The sequence below is a fragment of the Chaetodon auriga genome, chromosome 23 (genome assembly GCF_051107435.1).
Source record: "Chaetodon auriga isolate fChaAug3 chromosome 23, fChaAug3.hap1, whole genome shotgun sequence".
Classification (NCBI taxonomy): domain Eukaryota; kingdom Metazoa; phylum Chordata; class Actinopteri; order Chaetodontiformes; family Chaetodontidae; genus Chaetodon; species Chaetodon auriga.
In genome coordinates, this window is record NC_135096.1 from 13338602 (window position 1) to 13360534 (window position 21933).

General features: G+C 39.8%; 1 protein-coding gene across 1 annotated transcript in view; it reads right to left on the minus strand.

The window, feature by feature from the left end:
• pudp (pseudouridine 5'-phosphatase) overlaps positions 1-862 on the minus strand; it is a 30760-nt gene extending 29898 nt beyond the window's left edge. The window contains exon 1 of the mRNA XM_076723043.1: positions 761-862. Within this exon, the coding sequence (XP_076579158.1) occupies positions 761-830 (70 nt within the window). The 5' untranslated portion in view covers positions 831-862. The remainder of the gene's footprint in view (positions 1-760) is intronic.
• Between the last annotated feature and the right edge of the window lie 21071 nt (positions 863-21933).

Here is a 21933-nt window from a genome sequence, read left to right on the forward strand (position 1 = left end):
AATTAAATGTAATATACTTTAGGAATGGGTATGAATGGAAACCTGCCACTCATACTACTCAAAGTGCAGCATTCAACTGTACGTCCTTACTGGACAATAGAGCTCACACCTAACTAAATTTAACGTTCAGTAATGACATGATCAATGTTTCACATACGTGAAATGATAACCCAGACGTGTTCCTGTCACGAATGAGAGGTGGTGCTTTAGTGTCAAGCGAAACATCTTTACAATATAAATGTATTTGTAGTCGTTGGGCTTAGCAGTCGATATACAATCACTACACATGGTGTAATATGTATTTAAGATTGTCAGTGGACAGAAATATTTAATTCGGCACATGACTGATTACTAAATAAGTTCTAACTGTCAGAGAAACCTTAACTTTCTAAAGTGGGTTATCGTTGCAACCAGTTCATGTGATTGACATTTGAGGGGTTACTAGCGTACACGTGTGCCAGCTTCAACAATAGTCAACGTTGAATTTCTAAGGCTTGTCGCACAGATTGCTACCTTAGATGAATGCCGAATTTACCCATAGACTATAAAGTTATAAGTACTCTATTAAAGAATGTTAGACGTGGTACGATATTTTCGCCGTGTGTACAGAAATCATAAACCTCTCTTTTTTAGCGAGGAGTTCACGAACGCACTCGGAGTGAATGAATCACATTCGGTATCAACGTAGCCTTAGCTTAGGTGCAACCATGTATGAAATAATAAACAAAACTACATAACACAAAAAAGTACTTTTCCACACCTAACAGTAATCCATCCATGTCGAAAACGACATGGCTCACAGGTTTGAAGGAGCTACTTGATTCAGACATTATTCAAGCCTGACTGGTTCCGCGTTGAACATGACGGAAGGGGGACAACTAAAACCTAACAGCGATACACGTGTCATCGTGTAAAAAACGCTGCCAATCACATGAAATGCTCTAATCGCAGCCACAAAGAACGCTTTTAGGCAATATTTAGAAAAACAGCCTCGACTAACACAATTCATAGGTGTAAACAAAATATTTGAACCTTAAATTGAACCGCATCCTGTTCAGGAATACTTTTTAGTCGTCCCAGCGCAATGGTTAGTGGGAAATAAAGTCCACACTGATTGACTGTGGCATTTAATGTATGTTGGACATATGGGTAATGGAGTATTTTATGCCTGCCAAACCTGAAACAGGGTCTTATCTCGTTCTTGTGATTCCATCAGTCCTTATATATGTAGGGTGATTTTGGATTGTACTTCCATAAAGCTGAAGGAGTGATGGACTCACAAGAAGCAGGGAAGTGTCAAAAATAGATAATTAAAAAAAAGTGACCTTTGTTCAATACAGCTGGATTCAAGAAATGCTGGGTTTGTTTCTGAAGCATGATGTATTAGAAATAATGTCTGTTGTGTATTTGCTTGTACATTTTGTACATGCAACACAAAATCATTAGTTTTTTAATGGTGTTATATAAACATTATATGTCAGCGTTTGTGAGGCCTTGTGCTGTTCATAGTGGAAAAAAGGTTCTCATATGATGAGCTTTTGAGCTGAAACAGTGTTTTCAATGATGAGTGCCACAAATACTGTCACTCATACAATTTAATGATGCACATAATTTTAAGTGTTCATAAAGCAAACATAAAGTGTAAATTATCACTACATAATGTGTGACACCTTCTCTGCAGCTAGAGGTGTGTTATTCTCTCTCGCTAAAAATATAGAGAGAAGTGTGATTTAGTGCCTTACATTGTTCCCAACTCATCTGTGATAAGTGTGTTATATGGTGAACTGTCTGGGCCGAGAGTCATATTGATGTGTAGATATATCTAGCCTCCGCCGTGTCGGCTACGTGGCTGCTGCTTCGCTCTTAGTTAGTTTTATTTGTGTTTATTGCCAGCTTTTGTTATTATTTCATTTGTGGGTCACCAAGAGGAAAAGCAGTAAATTGTGTTGTTGATTTCATGGTAATTGTGAGTCAGTCACAGGCAGAAGGTAACAGGTGATTTCACATCAGCTTAAAGTGGTGATGGAATATTTTCTGAGAAGTGAAGGAGCTGATATTTGCCACATGTTTTGTGTTAAAAATGTGTCTAACTTTTAAAAACCATCAGGTTAAAAGGCTTTGTCTGGCATTTTATTTTCCAGTAACCTTAAAGTAAAGAGCAGGTCAGTAAACATATCATTTTTGTGGATAGGAGCTCTAAGGACCACTAAACAGGTGAATTATCTTACATATTTGTTGAATAAATACCATAAAGTCTTTTTTTTTTCCCTTTCCTTGACTCAAAAATAAGAAATAAAATAATAAATAAGAATTAAAAGCTTCTGGTTTAACAAGTAAGTATCAAGGGTTAAAATATACATTCACACTATCATACTGTAGTTTGATTGAAGCTTTAAACCAGGACATATGGTTCAAAGAATGACAAAGTTGATGGTATAGAGTGTGTTCAAGTAAAAGAACCCAGGGTCCAATCTGGAACAGACCCGGTCCACCTTGGTCCGACCAGCCGTCAGGCCCAAGTCACATTTGTAATCGGCTCAGCAATCGTAATGTGTCCCCTCATCATAAGAGAGACGTGGTCTTACATTTTACACACAGTTCTTAACAGACTGACTATGCAACGACTAAAAAATACAAAATACAACCATAGGCACAGGAATTACATTTTTTTTTTAAATTTATTGTATGTATTTAAGTTTTGTCACAACGTTTCTGAAGCCTTCTTTTTTTATTTGAAGTCCTCTACTTCTTCCATGTCTTGAATCCCAAGAACTGGCTTGTGCGTCTCCACATAGTAGTGTGTGTTGTCTCTGGGAGCTTCTCATCAGTGGATTCTGCCTCCTCCGTGGACTCAAGGGCGACTTGAGCCTCTTTCAGGGGTGTATTCAGAGGAGTGAATAGGAGGGACCCTTTTATCTTCCATGGCTCATCCTCACAGGTTTGTTCACGCCTGGACTTCTTTCGAGGAGGTCGACCGTCCGCTCTCTCAGCCTCAAGCTCGGTGGAAAGCTGAAGGTTGAGTGCGATCTGATCATTGAGCTGAGTTTTCATCTCCTCCACTTCTCTCCCGACATTTTGCTGCGAGGCGCTCATCTCCTCCGCCATCTTGTGACGAAGGGTGTCCTGCTCAGCCCTCAAGGTGTTGATCACGCGCCAGCCTTCTGACACCGTGACCGCGTGAGACTTTATTTCCTTGTCAAGCTCACGCTGAAGTGTGTCAGCCTGCTGTCCTGCAGTGATCAGATCAGCCTCATATTTTTGGCTGATCTCCTGGTAGGAAACTTTGGTCCTTTCCAGTTCTTCTTGGAGAAGCTTGTTATTCGCTTTCTCCTGTTGGAGAGCGGTTGTCAACTTCTCCTGGCTGAGGGTACATGCCTCTTGCAGCTCTCTACTCTTTATCTTGTGTTGGAGTTCGTTCTCAAGCTCACAATTAATGGTGTCGACCTGCTGTCTCGCAGTCATGACATCAGCTTCATACCTTTGGCTGACCTCACGGTGTGAAACAGTGATCCTCTCCAGCTCTCCTTGGAGAAGCTTGTTCTTCTCCCTTTCCTGCTGGAGCTCAGTCGTGAACTTCTGCTGGATCGCCATATATGCCCCCTGGAGCTCTTGGTAATATTTCAGAAGGACATTCTTTTGCTCGACTTGCTTGCTGAGCTCACACTGAAGGGTCTCAACCTGCTGTCTGACATTGATGATGTCAGTGTCACAAGTTGGGCTGACCTCTTGGTGTGAAACCGTTTTCTCCAGTTCTTCTTGGAGAGTCTTGTTCTTCTCCTTCTCCACCTGAAGCTCAGTAGCAAAGTTTTTCTCACTGATGATCTGAGCCACCTGCAGCTCCTCGTAATCGACTTGAAGATCTCTTTTCTTCTTTCTCTTGGCGGTATTTCTCGCCTGAGTGGCAATCTTAGCGGTGTTGAGAGTTCCTGGATCACTGTATTTTACCAGCCTATCCAGTTCCTTCTTTGTTTCTTTCCCCCTGTTGATGTACATTTCTTTCAGGGTTTTCTGTCTTTGCCACTGGTTTGTGGTCTTATCCAGCTGTTTGGTAAGAACAACTCTTGCACTCTGCTCGCTGGAAGACCGGGCCATCTCTGCGCCCAACTGTTCGTTGAGTTCACGAACATCTTCACGCAGATTGTGGCACTCCTTTAAGATGTCCTTCGGAAATTCTCGTGCAACTGGCACCCTCTCGATACCATTAGCAGTCCTGATGAACCTTTTTTCCTTTGGTTCTGCGCCCAGCTGTTCTTTGAGTTTGCGACCATCTTTAAGACGATCGTGACGCTTCTTCAGGATGTTCTTCCGAGTCTTGTTGGTCACGGGCACTCTCTCAGTACCTCTTGCTGTCTTAGTGAACCTCATTTTATTTGGCTGGTAGAATCAGTCCAAAAAAAAATGCTATTGTGTGCAGGTGGTTTTCCTCTGATGAGCAGATCTCGTCTGTGTCAGTGGTTTACCTCAGATTTTTTCTCTCCTTTCGATCGCAATGTAACTATGTGTTGTAATACTGGAAATGATCTGTCTATCCCTATATATATATACCTGATGATGGCCAAAACGCATCACAAGGTTCCGTTCTATTTGGCTTTGGTCTTTGCTTTGATCAGTTCTTTCTTGTCATGTTTACATTCAAAATTGCAATCTTTTTTTCAAAAGTACACAAAAGGACTGCCCCACTGACAACATTCTAAACAGGTTTTCAAACCCGTTTTTAAGCTCAGACTGATTGATTAGCAGCGTTCAGGGTAACGCATTACAAAAGTGTCACGTTACAGTCATAGATTAACTAAGTTTTGAATTCTGTGAAGGCTAAGGTCTCAAAAATATAACATTACTGCTTCATCACTTAGCTGTATGATTCTATTATTGTTATTCAGTTAGATCTACTCAGGCACTCTCTGCATGACACTATGGTATCAGTAGCTGACACCTTAGTGAAATGACCTTCACGTGTAAAACGATTGGATTTCCCATTTAGATGTCCATCCACAACATTCGAATGTCCTCTCTTACATATAAGTTCTCAGAACAGGCCGAAAGATGCTGCTCTTCAACAGCCAAATAACAAATGTTTTTATTAATTTAAAATTAATTGTCTTACGTCTCCATTCTCTGGAGTGTGTCACAGAAATGGGCCACAGCAAATTGCTGACAAAAGACCGTTCAATGCATTGCTACCAGCACTTTTTTTTTTTTTTTGAATAATTGGAAGCTCCATGTTAAGAGTTTGTCTTGTTAGTGTGAAAGAAATGTCAGGGGAATGAGAGAACCCTGTAACCTGGATGATCTAATGAGCCAATGGATTTCAGACTTAATTGGGAATGGTGAGAGTGAAATAGAGGCTTTGAGGCTTTGAGTGTGTCAAATTGCATAGTTTAGGGAATTGCTCAGATTGACTGAGAGCTCAGAACACTAAGTAGGAGCAAGAACCTCTTTCTGGAGGAGCACAGAGGAAAAGTGCAATTCCTGATGACACATTTGTTTTGTGTAAATATAACAAGCCTGACAAGACGAGAAAGTTGAGTATTGTTCCAGCGATATCATGAGTGCAGGGGAAACAGCAGTCAAAAAGAGCATACGCCTGATGATGCTTCCAATCCCGCAAATCAATGCAACAACAAAAAGATGACAGTCTGGAAGAAGTAGCAGGAGATTGCTATGAAGCTAGCCTGGAGCAACACTTTGCTGTCTGACTGAAACAGTGTGTCTATAGATATAAATAGTGGAGCGGTAAAATCACAGCTAAAAAACATAGTTAGTTTTCGCTCCCTCTGGAGTGGGACTGCTGCAGAAACGCTGCCACAATTAGACCTGACAATGCTTGTATTCAAAACTTTATGTTTGCTGCCTATTCATTACACCAAGAGCCATATATAAACATCACTCTGGCTTGTCATTGCGATTCAGACATCAACAGGCAGTGTGGTCTAGCTTTGATACGATATGTAAGACGCGCTTTACTTGATTAAATGTAGAATTAATCAAGACACTGATTGCTTCGACTCATTCTGACCTTTTAAAACCTAAATTCTAATATCATGCGTACTATGCACGCACACTCAACGTACATGGAGACCCAGGGCAAAAATGATTGGCTGGCCCTTTGTTAACCCATAACCGCATAATGAAGGTGCTTAAAATAGACGTAACATATTGCCCCTCTTCAAGACAGGGCATCAAGATCAAATGATAAAGCAAAGTCCACCTGAAAAGAAAATTGCGATTTATTTCACACTGTATTTCCCACAAGTGTGGATATATTTTAGGTTTGTACTCTCCACCTCTGTTGTAAAGATTCCAGGAAATGAGGACTCACACAAAACATTAGGGCAAGCTGCAGGTGCCTCATACAGATGTCCCAATAAACATGATTTTCACATGAATCCTTTCAAACACTTGTCCCCGAATCTGACCAAAATCTATGCAGTTAGCCATAATTGCCATTTCAGGTAGCTACTTGCTGTGTTTACTTTCAGTCAGCGTTTGAAATCATTCATGTAAAAAAAGCTGTAGGATGTTTGTGCAGCTTGCCCCGATGAATGTTTTGCACGAGTCCTCATTTCCTTGAATCCTTACTGCATAGGTGAAGGGTGCAAAGGAATGTTCCTAACAGGAACATTGATTTGGTTTTAACCCTGAAAAAAATGGCTCAACGTGGCTGGAGAGGGTGCATTAGGGTGCTGTTTGGTGCACACATTGTTCTGCAACAACCATTAGGAAATTCTAAACCACAGGCACGATGAGATTGTTCTGAACTTGTGAGGTTTTTTCACCACACAGCTCAGTAGACTTCATGAATTATTTTTGTTTTATCGCTTTTGGAGGGGCTTTTATTTCTCAGAAAGATTAAGATTTAAAAATGACTCGCAGTCAAGGTTTCATCTTCATCTTCATCTACCATGCATCCTCTGTTTAGCCATAAATTCTCGACTTTAACAAGTCCTGTGATTAAGGACCTTGGCTATTTCTCAGTACAGACTACACTAAGTTCAAACTGGGATTGCTGGGAGTTTGAATTTGAGAAACTCCCAAGAACTGTACAATGCAGGGACGTTCACAGCATCTCACTTTCAAAAGGTATCTGATTCTGACCACCTAACTGTGGACATGTGCTTAATGTAGGAATTAGTTAACCCAATCCTTGTTGCTGTGATATTTTAAAGTTTGCCTGCTGATTTTCAGATTCACAGCGCGTACCCTTGCCTAAATGTAAGGGTTATGTGGACAGTAATAAGAGGGGTGGAACAGCCCAGGGCGGGGCACCGGAAAATTTCACTTATTTTCAAATTCCTGTGTTGACAGGTATGATCTCAGAGTCTGCGTGGATTGTTCAGTTTGTTAAAATGGAAGCATATCTCTTTCATGAAACGAATAACTTCCAGACATCAAAAAACATAGTGCCCTGAATTCCTATAGCACTCCAAGACATGCCAAGGAAAATGGTCAAAAGCCTTCAAGTCCACAGTGTAAGCTGGATTGGCAAAGTCCCATGACTTCCAATATCCTTACAAAGGAAAAGAACTGCTGGCACCTGACCCATTAAATGCAGTTTTTTATGGACAATGAATGTCAACACAAAATATTAGCGGCCAAAAGTATCAGTATCAGCTGTCCAAAATCTTTATTGTTTATTAATTCTAAGTTATTAATTGCAGCTTATGAAGCTCCTGTTATTACCATTTTCAGTCAGAATGGAGATAGACTGACCAGCAGATCTGCTTGGTAAATTAATTCACTTTGATTGGGTCGAGGGGGATCAATAACTGCATTCTGTGTTATTACGACGCTGGCAGAAGCCAAGTTGATAAATCCAGTCTTCTTACAGTGTGACAGACAGCCAATGATGATCATCCTTTAAAGCCCACGCTGTCACATCCACAGATGATACAGTCATTTGTAATTCTCCTCCAGTTTATCCTTTGATTACTAACCATGACACTTCCACGGGAGGGACTGGCCCTAAAGCAATCAACACACACACACACACACACACACACACACACACACACACACACACACACAGCTATTTACATTGTGATGATAAGCTCGTTAACTCTCTGTGGCTGATCGGTATCGTTCTCGGCTGCAATTCCCCAGCCAACCATTTGTCCTGGGTGAGATATCAGCAATCACCATTTTAAATGAGGAAAGGTGATATGAAATGCTAATTCAGCAGCGAAGATCAATACTGTTCACTGGAGGGAATAAAGTACAGCACGGTACCTGGTAAAGACTGCTGTCCTTGAAGCCTAAATGAAAGCCGTGACATTTTGCTACAAAACACAGAGAAACGACTGTGACTTGAGTTTGAGCAGAGCTTTTCTGATTTGCTGCCAGGTGTCCATTAAATCTGTATTCCCTTTAACATTGTTTCAGTAAACAGATAAACCAATCAGTGCGTATTACATAGAGATATATTAACCTGCAAGCACCATAGCAATAAGACAATAGTATACAGTAGACATTTGGACTGGAAACCACAAAGGAGGGTCAGAAATGATGGCTCCAGGACGCTGGTATTGAAGATGCTGACTGACAGTGTTTCCTTTCATTTGCAGCACCTATTACAGATAATTGTGGTCTTAATTGACTAACAGGCCAATTGTGAGAGTCCTCATTGTCTGGTTAAGATTGAAAAAGGGGAATAAGAACTCCTGTGTTGGCCAGAGTTGGGCTCAGGTGGTTCGCCAAAGAGCTTATTGTGTGAGTGTTGGGATGTTATGGGATTTACCGTGTGATTTTTGGTGTCCACTCTAAGTCCACCAGTCTGTCAGTCTTCTGGTTGAAATTTACTGCAGATAGTGAAGCTTTACATGTTTCAGCTTTCAATTCTATTCACTGCAGATTCGTACACGTGGAACACTGCAATCCTAAACAGCTGCACCGTTAGTGGTCTTCAGGAATGGAGAGGATGTCTCCGAAGCCTTGAGGCTGAGATTTATGGAACCGATGATCTGATTCCTCCCTGAACTGATGTTTGGGGTGTGGTGGAACTTTGTAGAGCTCCAACTGAAGGACAAAGCCCCTTCTTAGATGGCTTGAGCTGCTGCATTATTGAACAACAGCTTTGTTAAAAGAAAAGACGTACATACCAAAGACAAGAGGCTTCATTCAGAACCTTTGCTGAAGTTGCGTTCAAAAACTCTGAAACTCGAGGTGTTTGATGGAAGTGTGAAGTGAGGTGCTGATTTTGTGCTGATCAGGCTGTAATTAGGAATATTTGGTTTAGCAGAAGTAAGCCTGAACAAACTTGAGAGAACATATAAAGGGTAACATGATGGAGGTTGCAGGACACCATTTTAAATATAGTCCTCAATAAAATCACCCCTATCCTCCTTTTATGTGTGGCTCGCTCAGAGGGAGGCTGTGAGCACTTGAGACTGAAGTGTTTATGAAGTGGCTTCCCCTCACTGATGATAACGGTAATTGTGGCACTCATTTGGAGGCCTCTCTCTTTTCAATTAGAAGGTTGATTACAGGAAGAGTTTATGTGAATGAGTTTAGTATTTTGATCTTAATAAGTAAGTAAGTGTACACAGGACCAGGAATTGAAACAGATTAAAAATCCATAAATTAGATTAAAAAGACAATTCACTAAAATCTGCATCAAGAATTCTGTTACTGGGCTGGTGTGTGAGATCATCAGTGTTTCTTGTGCTACAAGAAGTGACTGGTATCTTGTTGGGGTCACGGTACAGTGACAACTTTTGTTCTCTGAGTCCATATTTGTCTTTTCAGGACTGCGGCACACCTGAAAAACAACAGTTCATGTCTTCGTTCAAACATTTATAACAACCTGTTTACATTTTCCTGACATGTGACCTCTTGCTACCTTGTAAATAATGACTGCTGACTTTTGGAAGCAAAGGTGGATGAAGTGTGACATTGCTACCTCAGAGTGCGTGGCTTTGACACCGAGGAGCGTTGTTTGTGGTGGTTTATATTAATATTAATTATATACAAGCCACATGGGAATGTAACTGAATGGAATCAGAGAGAATAGGATGTGAGGAGATCCTTTCTCACTGACGAGTGGACTGAGAGTTCATTAAATTCGCCTGGTCGTCGTCGTTCTTGCTGCTTGCATGTTCTCCTCTTGAGTCACAGCGATGACAGAATAATGGGTAAAGAAGATATTCTTGCGACTCTTGCGAAATAAACATTTTCCAAAATGCTCCTTCATCGCTCAGGACTTGTGGGGGACAGCTCTGTCCTGTAAAATAAAATAACAGACATACAATACTGTCATGAAGTAGAGATTTCACATTATGATTGCTTTCATATTTTATTTAATTTTTTCCACTATTGAAACAAGACATAGATGGTAAATGGACTGTATTTGTATAGCGATTTTCTAGTCTGAAGACCACTCAAAGCGCTTAGCATTTTGGTTTATTTTGCATCTTTCACAGGGTGGACACAATCATCACAGCAGCAATAAGAAGCGAGGGTTGTGATGGAATGTATTTGTTATACATTAATTGCTCTAATTACTCAGATTGTGGAGGTCACTAGCAGTACCAGCAAAAGTGAAAGCAATAATAATAAGGGCAGCAATGATAATAACAATAACAACAGGAATATTCTTCAATTCAATTCAGTGATTCAAATTTAATAATACAAACCCAGTTCCAAAAAAGCCGGGATGCTGTGTGGAACATAAATAAAACAGAGTGTCATAACTCGCTACTCCTTTTTGACACGCGCTAAAGTGAAAATAGCACAAAGACACGATACATATTTAATGCTTTACCCCATCAACTCATTGATTTTTGCAAATATATGCTATTTCTGAATTTGATGCCGCCGTTTCAAACAAGTAGGGACAGGGTCAACAAAAGACTGGGAAAGTTGGGAAATGCTCAAAAAACACCATTCCACAACAAAACGTTCATTGTTAACTGGGTATGAAAGGGGCATCCTTGAAAGGCTCAGCCATTGGATATATTTGTCATCAAAACAAGCATATGTTACATTGAATTAAGATATTTCATCTTACTTTGATTTCACTTTTTGCAGTGTGAATAAATCTTTATTGTCTTATCAGTGTTAATAAGTTTGTATTTTTTGGATAATGCTAACAGATTTGTTCTCCCACAATGCAATACCCGACTTACTTCATGCCCAGCTCACTTTACTGGACTGTCTGACTACTTGCACCTCACAACACGCATATTCTGTACATGTGCTCTAATGCACAAACATCCTTAGGGACCCAGAAGCTGGTTTAATGCTGTTATTGCACTACTGTCTTGTTGTTGCACCTTATGTGTAGTTCTGAATATTTGCCTCACTCCCAGTGGCATCAGTCATGTTTGCACCGGGGACCAGGAGAAACACAGTTTTGCTCCTCTATGTACTGTAGGGGAGAGTGGGGTAATTTGTGCCAAGGGGCAAGTAGTGCCACCCCTGTTATTTAGAAAACCATAGAAGAAGTTGGTCATGTGACCACATATTTTTGAAGAGGCATCCATTTCGCTCATCCTGCAAAGAAGGGAGACACATGACTTGAGAGGTAAGCACATTTAAGTTCAAAAAACATTTTTTTGCCCTCCAAAGTAAAATTTCTATGACTAAGGTTTTTTGATTGCTGTGTTTGAACAATTATAGAAAACTTTGAAAACAGTTCACACATGTTTTAGTGCTTTAGTAAGCTACATCATGAGTCTATACAGTTAGCATGATGCTAGCTCAAAACAGCTGAGGGATGCATTTTTTTCAAAATGGTGGGCTTGGGGTAATTTGTGCCAAAGGAGCTGGGTTAAGTTGTGCCAGTGGCACAACTTCCCCCATCTTATGATTATTTACTATATATTACTTTATTGTATTTTATTGATGACGATGATGATGATGATGATGGTGACAAGGATCTGTCTGCTGGTGACTTTGTCTTTGTGAAGTTTGCAGGTAAAAAATCCAAATCCTATAACTATGTTGGATTGGTGGAGAATGTTGAAGGTGACGAGATCAGTGCAAAGTTTCTGAAGCAAAGTTGTAAGAGGTCTGTTGATGGAAAGCCCATCTTCACATTTAGAGAGAATGATGAAGGAGTCATCCCTAGAGGTGATGTGCTCAAGAAACTACCCACACCACAAAAGCTTGGTGGTACAGCCAGAAGGGAGCACAAGTTCACATTCCCCTGCAGCATTGACAAGTGGAATGTCCAGTAGTAGGCTGAATCTGTGAAGATATTCAGATGCAGATGCAGTTAGGTGCCCATTTTGGAATTTTCATTTGGTTCTGAGCATGTGTTCATGTGGTGCTAGGCCTTGTTGAAGCAAACTGGCCTTTGATGATGTTAAAACTTTAAATAAACATTAAACAAGTACTTTTGTATTGAAATTGTCTTGCTTTTATATAGCATTATCGTTTGTGAGATTAAAATGATCTTTTTTACTTCAGTTATCAATGGCACAATTTACCCCAGTGTATTCTGACTAATGGCACAACTTACCCCGCACTGGGGGCAAGTTGTGCCACAAAACCACTTTTTTTTCTAAAGCTATATTTCTGAAACAGTTTATTTAAGATCCAAAGTGATTGCTCCCAGGGATGCACAACATCCTAAACTATATGTACATATTTTAGTTGGAGGCATTCCTGTAATCCCCTTGCGTAAAAGGCACTTTAAGTAAAAATTGGCACTACTTACCCCACTCTCCCCTACTGCACTGTATACAGATGAATGGCAATAAAGTCACTCTTATCCCTTGAATATGCTGTGAAACTCAGACTAAGCTGCTCAGATGTATCTATTACTGCTTTATTATTTTGGCTCTTCTCAACTTTGTGCAAGCATCAGCAGCAGCTCTCCCTCACCTGATGTCATTTACCGAATTATGGCTTGTACATAATTCGACATATTGCACCTATGAAATTGTGTTAAGTTGAGCTAAATCATATTCTGTTCAAGTGCTAAACAAACGGAACCCGAGGAGACCCAGTTTGCAGCTTTCAGCTTCAAGTTGGGATGCAGAGATCCATTTAGAGACATACAGTATGCACAAAAGCTCGCTGTGTTTATTGAAGGTGCTTTGAAGCTGAGCCTTGACAGGTTTGTTGTTCCACCGTTGAGCAGTTAAAAGGAAAAATCTATCAGTGCTTTTGCTTCACTTCATCTCCTTTCAACATGACTTGTGTCTTTTTCTTTGTTGATGCCCTGCTTCAAAGCTGCAATATTCATGCTTTAAATTCTACAATCTATTTTTTCACATTGAAATACCAGCAAACATAGTTCATTCAACAGTATCTAGCCTGGCTCTCTGTGACTGTGTGCGTTCACACTTAAATCCTCACATTGCAGTGTGGGTAACATTATGGTGGTCTTAAAAACCAGCAGTATCTGTTTGCATCGGGTTATGGGACAACAGTATCCATCAACAGCACATTCAAAAATTAAGCAATTCATTCGTATACTAAGAGGCTCTTCTGAAATTGAAGTGTGTAGTTTTTTCAAATGAAAAGTCAGAAATGTTTTTACCAGAAACCTGATAAAGAGGGTCTTTACACTTTACTTTTTATAACATTTAAATATGCTATTCTTTAGCTGTTTAGTACTGTCTGTCATGCATATAGGCACAATTTTGTGCAAAGTGCCACCCTTTTCACAGATGGATGAAATAATAAAAATTAGGAAATAAAAATAGTATGAAGAGTGCTAACAGAGAGCGCAGTCTATTATCTTATGGGAAGAAAACTGAGCGAGCTAATTGGAGGAAAAGCAAAACAGTCCAAACAGTCCACAAACTCCCCGTGTGGGCTACACTTGGCAAGGCAGGGTTCTTATTTTTATTTTTTTTTTATTATTATTATTTTTTTAGACCATGCTATGAAGAAAATGAGGAGCTCTTTCAAAGCCGGCCAGGGGTTCCACCAAATTCCAAATTGACAAGCCGGGGTACAGAGTGGAATATGCAGTCACTGACTGCAGGTAGCTCACACACACATACACTCCTTCTCACACACACCACACATTCCCCACTCCTTTCTGTTTTTACAAAGAAATTAATAAGCCTCGTCATTATCCCTCCTCACATGTGGTTCTCCTACTTTCATATCCATTAACGTTGCATTCACACAAGTTTATATTTGCACCATTAGTTGAAGTGTTGTTGCACATTTGCTCTGTGTCTACCATGAGTGAGTTGGGTTGGCAACATTAGCGTACCAGTTTATAAGTCATTCTTGGTTTGCTTACAGAGAAGGTAACATCTGTTGAAATTTCAGATGGCATATTGGATTGTATTTTTCAAGCTGGTAATTGAGGAACTCTAGTAAAAATCTAGATCACTTGTTTCTTGGTGAGCTCTTTATGACACCAGAGACTATCAATAGATACATCAGGTTCAATAGAGTCCTGCATGACCTGCTGTAATGATGCAGGATGGCATCAAAACTGCCCGGTGAATGAGATGCTTGTCTGTCCATGCGACTTCATGGTAAAAAATTTGGGTGAACTGACACTTTAACCGCTTGGTCATGCATTTCTTCTGTCAGCATGAACACAACCCTTCTGAGGAGTAAGACACAAGTTAGTCTTTACTTGTGCATTGGCCTCTGGCAGTGCTGTCCACGTTGCACGTAAATGAGAATCAGGAGGTGGACTGCAGGAAATACAGAATCAAAAGGAGCAAAAAAAAAAAAAAAGCAGCTGAGGTTGCCCTCTGTGGGACTCACAAATCAGCCCTGAGATGCTCTGAACTCTAATCAGCTGAACTGGTCTCGCACTTCCACTGAATCAAAAAATGTAATCCTGCTGCTAAAACCTCTCAACCTGTGTCGAGGTCGTGTTCTGCATCCCCACTAAAATATTGTATTCACTCTTGTGGGACTGAGTTTTTGTTTAACTGTGGAACCACTTGGACCTGCGGTTGGGGAAATGCTGCAGAGAACTGGGCACAGTCAAATGTCTGCCTCTCATCTTGCTGTCTGTCGTCAAGTTAAAGATACAATGTTTAAGAACTGGCTACCTGTCAAAGGCTGCTCCAAACAGATAGGGGTCAGTATATCACCAGAGTAACCATGAACTGCTGCTGGCTATACTTTTTGCTATAGCTATCTTTGGCTGTAGCTAGTAGCTGCCGTTAGCTAGTTAACTCAGTTGGTTGTGCAGCTTATGGCCCAATTAGGTAACTGTCAGCAGCCTTCTTGCTTATTTATTAGACTAAGAAAGCTAAAAGCACTTCTTAAACGTAGCATACATCTCCCAAATGAAACTATGGGAGCCTATACTATCATTTCTTGAGATATAAAGTAGTATTACAAGAGGAGGTGGGCGGGTGCTAGCTGGTTAGCATGCTAACTTCAGTAGGTAGGGGAGAGTGGGGTAAATTGTGCCAAGGGGCAAGTAGTGCCACCCCTGTTATTTAGAAAACCATAGAAGAAGTTGGTCATGTGACCACATATTTTTGAAGAGGCATCCATTTTGCTCATCCTGCAAAGAAGGGAGAAACATGGCTTGAGAGGTAAGCACATTTAAGTTCAAAAAACATTTTTTTGCCCTCCAAAGTAAAATTTCTATGACTAAGGTTTTTTGATTGCTGTGTTTGAACAATTATAGAAAACTTTGAAAACAGTTCACACATGTTTTAGTGCTTTAGTAAGCTACATCATGAGTCTATACAGTTAGCATGATGCTAGCTCAAAACAGCTGGGGGATGCATTTTTTGCAAAATGGTGGGCTTGGGGTAATTTGTGCCAAAGGAGCTGGGTTAAGTTGTGCCAGTGGCACAACTTCCCCCAACTTGTGATTATTTACTATATATTACTTTATTGTATTTTATTGTTATTGTACATTGTATTCTTACATTTGATCACTAAAACTATGTGCCATTCTTAATTTTAGACCAAAATCCATCATGCCACGCAGATACAAAAGGAAGACAGACAGGGTTTCAATTCCTCTTGAGGAGTTGGAAAGAGCAGTGAAAGAGGTGCAAGAGGGGAAGACCATACGTCAGGTTGGAAAGGAGATGAAGATCTGCAGGATGACCATAAAAAGATATATGGATAAGAAAAAAATAGGAGAAGTAACAAAGCCAGGCTATGAAAGAACAGCAGCCGCCAAACGAGTCTTCAGTGAGAACATGGAGAAAGAGCTAGCTGACCATATTAAAACACTAGCAGCAATGTTTCATGGCTTAGGTGTCATGCTCATTTTGGAATTTTCATTTGGTTCTGAGCATGTGTTCATGTGGTGCTAGGCCTTGTTGAAGCAAACTGGCCTTTGATGATGTTAAAACTTTAAATAAACATTAAACAAGTACTTTTGTATTGAAATTGTCTTGCTTTTATATAGCATTATCGTTTGTGAGATTAAAATGATCTTTTTTACTTCAGTTATCAATGGCACAATTTACCCCAGTGTATTCTGACTAATGGCACAACTTACCCCGCACTGGGGGCAAGTTGTGCCACAAAACCACTTTTTTTTCTAAAGCTATATTTCTCAAACAGTTTATTTAAGATCCAAAGTGATTGCTCCCAGGGATGCACAACATCCTAAACTATATGTACATAATTTAGTTGGAGGCATTCCTGTAATCCCCTTGCGTAAAAGGCACTTTAAGTAAAAATTGGCACTACTTACCCCACTCTCCCTACCTATCTCTGCAACACATGTTTTTGACATGCCATCAGAACTGTTATTTACTCACATTTTAAACTAAAATTCTGCCCGTAAGGACATCGGTCCTTTAAACCGTTCTTTTAGGTTTTAACAGACATTTTGGCATCATGTGTCCCGTGGTAAATAAGAGTTCTCTAAGTAGTTACATCGACGAATAGTGCAGTTTGTGCCAGCTATCATTGCTTTGAATTCTTAAATGATTACTATAGAAGGCAAAGGCATGAAACAGAATGGGGAAAAAATGTATTTGCTAATTGGATTTAACAATAAATTCTAAATGTGATTGGCCCTAGCTAAGCCGTCTGGCCCCTGGGCTGGTAATTTATACCACAGCATATAATGTAAACATGTAATTTTGGCAGTGCAGTATATCGGCAGTTACTATACAGGACATTTGTGTCGATAAGGTACGCTCCAATGAATGCAAAGCACATCACTGTCAACAGAAAAAAAACGGGAAAATTGCATTGATCTTCATTGTATGCATCAATACACTGTGACCTCACTGTGACCCAAAGTCAGGGATTTTAGTCTGCTTACCAGCATTTTAAAGATTCTTGATTTTCTGATTCTTTTAAGTGAGAATATAAATTAGAATATATTACATCTTTAAAACATGATTGATATTCAACATAGGTGAGTTTTTCGATGTATTTTTAATGGTAATGTAGGTGTTCTAGGAAGGTTCCTACTGAGGTTCATGATGGGGTTTTTTTTGTTGTTGTTGTTGTTGTTTTTGTTACTTTCATTTAGTAACTATAGTCATTTTAATTAATCAAGTAGTCTTGTTAAGATCAATATCTCTGACCTCTTCTGCTCTCTCAGGGATTAATAATCAAACAACCACACACTCAGTATGCCAGAACAACACATGTAAAGTCAGACAAATACAATCAAGCAACAAATAGAATCAATAAAATCAACAACTGTGCTGTGACTATTTTTTTTTTATTCACTCAAGACAATTTCAAGAATCATCTTTGAGTCGTTTGGGAAGATTTTTACGTGATGTTTACAGAGAGAAGATTGAGAAAATCCACATGGGTTGAAATAAATACTTGAACATCATTCCTATGTTTGGATAGGAATTGTCTTTTGTCTTTCCATTTGCAGCATGAATTATTAGTAAGTCTACAGCTTATCTTATTTTATCTTATCTTAAACTAGTTGTGTAAACCACTTCAATTTAAATTTGTAATTCACTTTAAAATTGTACACTGCCTTCACTGGTCTAAAGCAAGACTACGCAAGATTAAAGCAGATCTTGACCCTACATGTGATCGGTCAACGGGAGCCTGCAACCTTAATACACGTTTTGAACTTGTCCAAAAATTGAGCAGTTTTTGGGAATCCATCTTTAATACCCTGTCGAAGGTTTGTAATACCTCCCAGGAACCATGCCCATTTATTGAAGTGCCCATTTGTTTGGAGTGATTCTAAGAAATGTCAGCTTGACTAAGCTACAAACCAATATGATGGCTTTCTGTACCTTTTTGGCGAGAAGAATAATATTACAAAAATGGAAAGATGCATCACCGCCTGTGTATACACATTGGGTGAGAGAGGTCACATATTATATTCAACTGGAAAAAGTTTGATATACTATAAAAGGGTCAATTCAGAAATTTTCTGTTGCCTGGGAGCCTTTCCTGAACTACTTAGAGAATGTGAATGCAGATGATATTGAATTATAGTACGCATGTATGTACGTATTCGGTATATATTTATGTATTAATTTTGATTTAATTATGTGCCTTATGTGATTTACTTATATATGTGTGTATATTTTTATTTAATGACTTGATTTTATTTGTATTTCTTCATTTATTTATTTTCTGCTCTTTCCTTTCTGGTGTCTGGCCGCTGTGTTCGGATGTTCATGTTGTAGGGTGGGGAGGGGGGGTGGAGGGAAAAAAAAGGAAAAATTTGTAAAATGAACATGTATATGCTCATTTTTCTCTTAATATGTTAATAAAAAAAAAAAAAAAAAAAAAAAAAAACTAGATTACATCCAATGCCCCTTCTCAGTAATCTTTTTGCTGGAAATGGCATTGTGCTCGAGTTCTAAGCAGAACCTCATTTTTATTGTCACTAAGTGGTTTCAAATATGTAGAATATGATTAAACTCTCTGATGGCTCGTGTGGCTGCCCTACTTGACCTGATGTGAAGAATCACTGTGTCCTCAGAGCTCCGCTTTCAACCTGCTGAGTAAAAGCAGTAGTGCTATGAATTATGCTCACAATTCTGAAAACAAAAACCAGCTTATAAATAAATACATAAATGCTCCAAAAGAGATCAAGATAAATGTATTTAATGGTTTTTTTTAATATTGTATAAGAATTCACCTGCTCTGCACGGTTCAATCGCACGTCATGGTTCCCATTTAGAGATGTTGTGTTGGGTGTTTTAGTTCATTTATTTGATGCAGAAATAAACACACAAATGTGTTGATAAATGGGGCCCATTATCTGCATTCCTGTTGCGTGTTTGTTTGTCACCAGCAAAAAGGGTCACAGTTGCCCCGCATTAACAGTCTGCTGCACCTCAGGAACATCTTCCTGCTTGATATGGCTCTTGATTTATGTGGCTGTCATGGCTGACGTGCAGTGACCCCTGAGCAGCCCAATAAAATATTCATATCTATGCGGGACACGCCGCAGCCCTCCATATCCTCACTGCCATTTACAGAAAACACTGGCCTTCACAGCTTCAAAGTAAACATAAGCGGCGTTCTGTAAAATACAGAGCAGAGCAGTGTGGTTGGAAATCACTACAGCCTCGGGGTTTTGGACAAACTATAATCATTTGTGTAAATTGAACCCTGCGGAAAGCTGGAAATAATGTGTGCCTAATTGGGTGCCACTAACAAGGCCTCATGGCAGCACTATGCATTGTGTTTACAGCATGAAAACCATAGCACCCCCCTTTAAAAGTCAAGAGGGGCTACTCGGGAAGGAGAGAAAATAGATGTGATGGTTGTATTTTTAAGGGGATACTCCACCATAAATCAGAAATCTCATCACTTAAACTAGAATACAGTCAGACTTGAGTTTGAACTTCTGCATTGAGGAAGGCCTCATAGACTGGAGCTATTTCTTGACAAATGTCACAGTGAGGTTGCCACTTTGGCGCCGTTGTACCTGGACAGATAACATTTGAAATTCAGAGATGGAGACGCAGAGACATTATTAAAGAATGCACATAGAATACCATACTTAACTCAGACGTGATATTGATACCCATCGAACATCTCAAGTGAATAAACATATCTCCCAAAATGGTGAATTAGTCCTTTAATCCCTGTTGCCACCAAGGTACCCCGTCTGGAGCCGATCCAGTGAAACAAATGTGGAATGTATTCTGTAAACTGTGAGTATTTGTCTGGGTTATCACATCCAAACGAGCAGAGTGGAGCAGAAAATGTGCACATATCCCAGAAAATCACCTTGGATACTCGATGTGCCAGCTCATTCATTGGCAGTGGAACAGCTCCAGAAAGTGTTGCTTGGTGGCAGAGCTCCGTCTTGGCACTTTTAATTTTTGCCTTGGAGGAGACTTGTTGATATTTGCAAATTACATTTTGCTGCATGTGAATTCCATTTTAGTGATAACATAGTATTATGTAAAGCAATCTTTTCAGACGTTGCCAGACAATGAGAACATTTCGGGCTGACTATTCTCTGGTTGCCAGTTTCCTGATCAGAAAAGGATACTGTTTATCTACAGGCATGTTGATGAGGGCCTTGTTGCCTTTGATTCCCACAGCTTACCAGGGAACTGTAGAGTGATTAACAGTCAAAGTCAGCCTGATGTACATTAGCCTCATTAAGTTTCCCAGAGAGAAATGGATCAGTCTTGTAACATTACTTCACATATTTACACTCCAGTAATTAGAAATTCCAAAGTCAGATCCTCATTGCTGCATCTTTTATCAGTGAGATTAATTGTCTTGTCACAAGTGCATAATTTTATTGGCTAAGTGTGTCGAGCCATGAGGATGGAAAGTGAAAGAGGTGAAAAGGCAATTCGGTTACACCATTGTAGTTTGTTTTGACTCGCATGGAGCATTTCAGTCATTGCAATCAATTATCTAATTGCAAAAGTACCACGAATGCAATGCAATTTGTACAGAATGACCACATTCGTTACAAAAAGATCGACTTAGGTCACCTAAATTCCCCATGTCCTGCTAGCTTGACCAAGCCACAGATCATGGTGATGCACTGGAAGCTGTTAATTAACTGATGCAAGATAACATAAGATAACATATACGTTCAGTGTAAAGGCTCTAACTCATGCTGCTCATATACATTCAGTGGTGGAACTGATCAGGGATCAGATAAGTCAGACCATGTATGATGAAAATCAGACAGTGGAGGGTATTTCTACACACTGCTTCCTGACGTAGTTACACGATGAAGGAGGGGTGAAGATTACCTCAGCGGTGAATTTCAAACTGTCTTAACTGCCTTTTGGATGCATTTATAGGTTTTCTGAGATATCTCTCAGCTAGTGACCCAATTTGTCCAAGACCAAATGGGGTCTTTGAAAAGCAGCTGCCTGAATATGGTCTGAGAGGGGAGGCTGCTAATCTGGGATGGCATCTGGTTGAGACCTTGGTAAATTATATGTAGGTGCAACAGGAAGAGGAGGTGTGATTCTGCTCCTGAACGTCTGCTAAAGTGATCCCCAATTAATAAAGAAATGGATGCAGGTTTAGCTCACGGTTAAAACTCTGCTTTGTGTATCGTGTGCTTTGTCCTGTTCCCCTCATGTGCATGCCATCCCCATGGGTGCTCATGATTTCCTGTGGATTGACACCAGCCTTTCAGTCTGGTACTGAAGCAAAGAGTCGCAAAAGACATTTTGTCTCTCTTTGTGGTCATTCTGTGTCTCTGTAGTTGTTTTGTGTCTCTCCCTGGTCATGTTGTGTATGTTTTTGTTGTTGTGTCTCTGTCCTTGCTTTGTGGTCGTTTTGCATCTCTTCATGATTGTCTTGTTATATCTTGTATGTCTTTGTATTTGTTTCGCATCTCTTTGTGGTAAATGTGTGTCTCTCTTTGCATTGTTTTGCTGGTCTTGTTTTTGAGTTTTGTGCATTTCTTAAGTCATTTTATGGATGTTTAGAGACTTCCTGTGTCTCTTTGTGTCCATTCTGTCTCTTTGTAGTTGTTTTGTATCTGTAGTCCCAGCAAGAAATGTCATTTCATGCAGAAGCTCTGTGCTTAACATGCCTGTTTAGTAAGCCATCCATGTTTATGTGCATAGTTTCTTTAAGTGATATGTTATGGGAACTAATAAC